The 6,382-nt window shown below is 44.3% G+C and overlaps 1 protein-coding gene across 14 annotated transcripts in view; it reads right to left on the reverse strand.

Annotated features, from left to right (window-relative positions):
- Positions 1 to 98: 98 nt before the first annotated feature.
- LOC142049072 (uncharacterized) overlaps positions 99 to 6,382 on the reverse strand; it is a 24,918-nt gene continuing 18,634 nt past the window's right edge. For 11 of the 14 annotated variants that reach the window (XM_075076494.1, XM_075076491.1, XM_075076496.1 and 8 more), the window contains 15 exons: positions 5,837 to 5,857; positions 5,715 to 5,735; positions 5,354 to 5,374; positions 5,077 to 5,097; positions 4,787 to 4,807; positions 4,468 to 4,488; positions 4,047 to 4,067; positions 3,756 to 3,776; positions 3,617 to 3,637; positions 3,464 to 3,484; positions 3,333 to 3,353; positions 2,878 to 2,898; positions 2,351 to 2,371; positions 2,232 to 2,252; positions 99 to 2,035 (listed from right to left, as the gene is read on the reverse strand). In XM_075076494.1, coding sequence (XP_074932595.1) covers positions 1,524 to 2,035; positions 2,232 to 2,252; positions 2,351 to 2,371; positions 2,878 to 2,898; positions 3,333 to 3,353; positions 3,464 to 3,484; positions 3,617 to 3,637; positions 3,756 to 3,776; positions 4,047 to 4,067; positions 4,468 to 4,488; positions 4,787 to 4,807; positions 5,077 to 5,097; positions 5,354 to 5,374; positions 5,715 to 5,735; positions 5,837 to 5,857 — 806 coding nt within the window. In that variant the 3' untranslated portion in view covers positions 99 to 1,523. The remainder of the gene's footprint in view (positions 2,036 to 2,231; positions 2,253 to 2,350; positions 2,372 to 2,877; positions 2,899 to 3,332; positions 3,354 to 3,463; positions 3,485 to 3,616; positions 3,638 to 3,755; positions 3,777 to 4,046; positions 4,068 to 4,467; positions 4,489 to 4,786; positions 4,808 to 5,076; positions 5,098 to 5,353; positions 5,375 to 5,714; positions 5,736 to 5,836; positions 5,858 to 6,382) is intronic. The other 3 variants (XM_075076499.1, XM_075076497.1, XM_075076495.1) reach the window with 1 other exon arrangement.

A 6,382-nucleotide genomic window follows, 5' to 3' on the forward strand; every position in this document is an offset into this window, starting at 1 on the left:
GCAAGATGCTGCAAGGAGAGATCATACAGGCTGCAGGCATCATCTGAGAGGGCCAGAAGGGCTCCACGTTGAACTGGCTGGAAAAACAAATCAAATGCTCTGGAGAGTCTCAAGTGATTTATTGTCAGATGGGAACTACCAGTTGGCCATCCCATGGTGGGGCAAAAGACAAGCTTTAAGGCTTTACAGGTGGCTAAGAACAAGCAGGGATTAAAGAGGAATATATCGGTGCTATTTAAGTGCAGTGTGATGTCATGAAAGGTGAAGACCATGGTGTCCATCCCCTCTGGTGGCTTCAGCGATGTCCCTAATCACCCACCTTCCAGCACGGCTGGCCCCGTGCTGATCTCAAGCACGGCTTGACCCCTTCTGTGAATCTAGTTTTAGACCTCCCAGTGCCTCACTAGGAACTTTATGGCAACATGATGCAGAGCAACATGAGCCTCTTCAAACCTTTAATCCATGTGGTTTGGAGTTTGGCACCCCAATTTTCACCTGAGGGCATCATACCAGCTTGGTCTTGAATCCAGGCTTATCTCTCCTCCCAAAGGCTGAGCTAAATTAATGGACTCTGGCTAACCCAGTTGGTATAAAATCATCTGCCCAGGCCAGATTTGAGTCAAATTTAGTCCTGCGGGAGGACACAGCTGCATCCAGCTCTGGTATAAAGGATTACAGGAGCAATGTCTTGACGAGCATCACAACGGCTGGAGCATTTGGGGAGGAAACCTGTGGAGATGTTGGTGCACAAAGCTGACAGCATTGCCCAGGCGCCTTGGAGCTCTGGCGACAGTCACAGAGGGTTTGCCATGCCCTTTCTCTGGCCAAGGGCAAAGGGCTTGAATTTGTAGGCAGGTTGAGCAAAGGAAAGTTGTTTAATCTCTTCCGAGTACAGACTTCCTCCACAGGCGATGGAGAGAGATAGGCAGACAGAAAGCACAATTTGCCTGTCCTATTTTGATGTCTGTGTTTGGATGAGATGGGTTCCCCACCAGAAGTGATTATTTCCCTCTGCCTACTATAAAAGCGACATGTAGATTTCAACCATTTGAGCCAACCACCAACTGATGGGAAGAAAATGCTGGTGGGAGCCACCTGGGTGATGCAGGCAGCATGAATAGTGACTTACCCCGGTGCCCACCTCTTTCCATCAACCGAAGGAGGTGCCTACATCTCTCTGCAGGTCACTTGATGTTCCTCTACACTGGAACTGCAACTCTGAGACACTGGGCCAAGGGCTGAGGCTGGGCAGATCTTCTGCCACCTTGTGTTGAGGACATGTAAGATGGGCAGCCTTTCCTTTGCACGATGACAGCTGGAGCACTCGATTTGGAATGGGGGAGAATGAGGTTTGACGCTGCTCTTCCCGAGAGCATTTATACCCTGGTCTCCATCCTGCTGCTCTTAACCACCTAGCTTTAGGTGTCTGGATGGAGTTAAGGTGCTTCCACCACTTCTCCTGCCCCTCAAGCCACCCGCTCACCGCCGGTGCTGAACTCTCGGCGCAAGGAGGAGTGCAAGGGTCATCGGACCAGAGAGACCGAGCCCAACTCCACCCAAAACCACGGCCGGATCCGTTCACCGGCGAAGGAAGCCGGAGGAAAAGTGAAGATTGGTATTTTGTTCTCGACATCAAAAAACGCCACCTCTCCCCATTCGTAGTCTAGAGAGATCCGGATCTTTCTGGGGACCCGCGGCAGGTTAAGGAGGGTTGGAGGGGAGGTGAGGGCACGGTTCTTAAATCCCCATTGCTGCACCGCCCAGATCCCTTCCTCGGGATTAAAGCTGATGGGTCCCTTCCTCTGCAGAGACTCTTTGCTGACCCCAACAGCGCAGTACTGTCCCTCTGCTAGATCCACCACCCAGTAGTGTCTCCCGGAGGTGAAGGCTTCGCAACCCAGCACGCAAGGATCGGCGTCAAACCGCTCGGGGCTGTCGGGAGACTCCTGCAGCATGTATTCCCATCTCACGCTCTTCTGATCCTTGGAGAGGATGAGACGGGGGTGGGCTGTCTCCGGGTCCAGCGTCACATTTGCTGGGGAAGAGGAAAAAAAGAAGGTGAGAAGGAGAATTAAACTTACTTAACCTGACTTTTGCCCAGGGGCTGGTGTTTTCTTGGAAATCTAACAGGGTGTTTTGTCTTTCTGTAGTTCAAGACTTGACAATTTGTGCGACTTTCCCCGCACAGCTACGGGACATCATTTGGCAAACCAAAGTACCAAATTACTTACCCATTTTTTCTTCCTCTTTCCCTAAAAATGCACAATAAAAGAAAAGTTATTAACAGTGATGCGAACTTAAGCCCAAAAGCCAAACTTGTATTTGTAGAATGGAGAAAAAATGCACTTACTGTGCTCTTCAATGCATTTTCCTTAAAAGAAAAATTAAAAAGTAGTTATAATGAGGGTTTTTAAATTCCAAACGCCTCCATTTCATGACGATTTATTCCATTCCTTCCCCCCAAGTGTGTGTTTTTTTTCCCAGCATGAGATTAAGCTGTTGTGAAATAAGACGTGAGACTCGTGTCTGTAACGTGACTTGTCATTTAGATTAAAACCTCAGAAAAAAAAAAGAATAAGGGTTGTTTAAACTAACAGAAGTCACCACACAGAAAAAAAAAAAAAAGCTGTAATAGGCCATACCAGGAATTTCTGCTACAATTAGAGGGCATCGCTTGTATAGTTTGCGGAGGGAGGAAGGTGCGTGGCTGCTCTGGAGAGTCACGGCCAGTATTTTCACCTTCTGCGGGCGATCTTTGCCACGCTGAAGTCCGTGGAGGTTACGAAGACAAAAATCTCACAGCTCACCTAGTCTAAAACGCCCCCAAAACCTCACGCATCATTTACTGCTCCAGAAGGCGAGGAAAAGGACACTCACGCATTTTTGCTTTGTATTCCTCTGAAAAGAGAAGCGACAGGAACGGTTATTGCGCGTTTCTCTTCCTTTTTGCGTTACAACTTTCTAAGGGTTTCTTGGCTCCCAAAGCAAAAAGCGTGTTTTTGTGCCCAGTGATTGTTGTTTGCATTATTATAACTGTATTAATAATATATTGCTATATACGGTATATTAATGTGTAATTACACAATCATTCTATATATAATTATTATAGACTGCATGCATTACAATTATAGTTATACATATAATTATTACGTATTTTATTGACAACTATAACCACAATTCATGCATCTTTCAACTTTATCCCCGTTAGCTCAGGTTTCCATAAAATTCCCCAAAATAGCTCAGCAAAAGGCAGGAGAAATAATAATTATAAGGAAAAAAAAAAAAAGATATACACAGGTCTCTGTCTCTCTGCTGCAATCCGAGCGACTTACCAAGCTCTGCAGTGAGTTCATCTGAAAAGAGAGAAGAAAGGAAGGATTTCCAGTGCGATTCACACCAAGGGGATCATATGGATCGTACAAACTCCCCAAGGTCACGTCTCGGGAAGAGATCTGATACTCACCGATTTTCCTATCGCGTTTTTCTAAACAAAGGGAAACAAGAAAGAAAATCAAAGTTTTTATAATCTGTTTTTTTCCTTCACCTAAAAAATAATACCAAAATAGAGACCATAAACCGCGTGTATTTTTGTTGGAAGGCAGAGAAAAACACTCACCGATTTCTGCTGACAGTTCGTCTTAAGAGAGAAAAAAAATAAATACTGGTTTTCATTATTATAATTCTTATCATTAAAATAAAAGTCATGATTCCATGCACTGAGTTCCACAGGATTCGGGAAGGTGATGGACACGTACCGATTTTGGCATCGCGTTCTCCTAAATAAGGAGAAATAGAAAGGAAAGGGGGAAAAAAAGTTATTCCAAAGTCCTCCCCCCCTTTGCCATGCGTGTTTGTCATGTAGAGATAAATATTCTTCCATTCCGTAGAGAAAATTGTAATTGTAATTTGCATTTTGCCTCTAATTTTATATAGATTAACCCATCCCCTAATTGACTTTCCTCATCTTAAAGCAAAGGTCATGGCTTGCTCCTACCAAAACCCAAACTAAATATAAACAAGATTTTTTTCCTTTTAAAAGGACTCACCCAGCTCGGTAGCGAGTTCACCTAGAGAGAGTGAAAGGAAAACTGGTTTTAATTACGAATACTTTTTTTCCCTACAGACACACACTAAATGGTTCACTGGGGGATTCTATGTTTCGCTCCAAGAACACGTTTACGAATTTTTAATTTTCATTGCTCTCAGTAGAGTTAAGCATCGCTGAACCGAAGAAATCCCTTGGCAACAGAAAACCAACCCAAAATAACTCCTTATTATCCAAAATACAGAAGGGCGCGCGGGCTGCCCAGGGAGAAGGGAGAGAAGCAAACAAGCGGCATCCAAGGATGTGAAGTTTTTAAACAGTCCTTTTATCTTGATTTAAAGGAAAAGACCTTTATTTCAGAGCAATATTTGCACCCCCGCATGCTTTTCTGTCCTATTAAAGGCAGAGAGAAGAACACGTACCGATCCGGGCAGTCTGTTCCGCTGAAAAAGGGAAGAAAAAAAGGGAAAAAAAATATGTTAAAAGCATCCCCCATAATTTTTGTGGTTTTGCATCATCTACAAATTGCAACTTGATAATTTCCCTGCAACGCTGCACTGTTGGTTATCGTTATTTTTTTACTTTACCCATGATTTTTTTTTTTTCCTAATCTGAGATAAAAAAACAGAAACCACAAAACTCAAACAAACGTGAAAGTAACGGGGTGGAGGGAAATAACGGAGGGGAAAGAATAAGGGAGGGGAAAAAAAGTAAGGGTGGAAAGAAAAAGAAATGACTTACCAAGCTCTTCAGTGATTTCCTCTTAAAGGAAAGAAATAAATGAAATAATTAGGATTTCTTTGCTCAGTTGGTACCTTGGGAGGGCTGAAAGAATACGAGATCTCAACAGAAATCTCGTTAATTCTCCCAAAAGTCAAAGAACCATATGGGAATTTGGTATTTGGGGTGGAAAAGCAGCTCCCTCGGCTGTTCTGAGGGTTGGGATAACGCGGCCGGCATCCCTCCCTGCCGAATCTACCCAGAACACCCAAACGTGCCCAAAAGGACCCAGAAATGAGAGGAAAACCCACCTATTTTTTTATCACGTTCCCCTAAAAACAAGGAAGAAAACAGAGAGTGAAATAATTTCAAAGTATCTGTTGATGTTATGCCAGAGACAGGACTTTTCCCCCAAATGCCTCCTCCTTATCAGTCATTAATTATTTTAATTTTCTGTTGGATCTCATTTTGCACTAAGCCTCTATTTCTTGTTATGTTAAAGTTAATATCTGGGCAACAAAGAAAACTCAGAAAGCTTTAGAAAAGCTTTTATTAAAGGTTAAAGAGAAAAAAAATGAAATCACATACCAAGTTCTTCAGCGACTTCATCTTAAGAGAGAGAAAAACATGGATTTCCATTAGAATGTGGTTTTTTTCCCCAGATATTTTCTCCTTTTCTACTGTTATCAATCTTCTTCGCTATTCAAAGACCCCCAATTTCCTCTACTTTTGCAGTTATTACATTAAATTGTGGAGAAATGCGAGAAGCCGCTTTTGACGATGACGTAAAATTCTGTTTCTTTCAAAATTTTTCTGTATTAAACTTTGCTGACGTTCGCTTCATTCATTCGTTGCGACAACAGACCACAACGCTTCTGACCAAACTCCAACCAAAAAAGTGAAGAGAGTGTCAAGTATTTGCTGTTGGCAGAGGAAGGAAACGACTTACCGAGTTCTTCAGTAAGTTCATCTTAAAAGAAGAAAACCAGAAAATTTTAATCACCTGCTTAAGGAGGATTCCTTCGAGTCAAAAGGTTGTTCCGCCTTGGCAGGAAGGGAAATGATGCTTACCTCTTTCTGTATCACTCTCCTCTGGGAATGGAAGAAGAAAAAGGGGGGAAAGGGGAAAAAAAGGGGGGGTAAAAAAAGGGGGGGTAAAAAAAGGGGGGGTAAAAAAAGGGGGGGTAAAAAAGGGGGGGGTAAAAAGGGGGGGGTAAAAAGGGGGGGGTAAAAAGGGGGGGGTAAAAAGGGGGGGGTAAAAGGGGGGGGGTAAAAAGGGGGGGGTAAAAAAGGGGGGGTAAAAAAGGGGGGGTAAAAAAGGGGGGGGTAAAAAAGGGGGGGGTAAAAAAGGGGGGGGTAAAAAAGGGGGGGGTAAAAAAGGGGGGGGTAAAAAAGGGGGGGGTAAAAAAGGGGGGGGTAAAAAAGGGGGGGGTAAAAAAGGGGGGGGTAAAAAAGGGGGGGGGAAAAAAGGGGGGGGGAAAAAAGGGGGGGGGAAAAAAGGGGGGGGGAAAAAGGGGGGGGGAAAAAAGGGGGGGGGAAAAAGGGGGGGGAAAAAGGGGGGGGGAAAAGGGGGGGGAAAAGGGGGGGGGAAAAGGGGGGGGAAAAAGGGGGGGGGAA

The sequence above is a fragment of the Phalacrocorax aristotelis genome, chromosome 31, assembly GCF_949628215.1.
Source record: "Phalacrocorax aristotelis chromosome 31, bGulAri2.1, whole genome shotgun sequence".
Taxonomy (NCBI): Eukaryota; Metazoa; Chordata; class Aves; order Suliformes; family Phalacrocoracidae; genus Phalacrocorax; species Phalacrocorax aristotelis.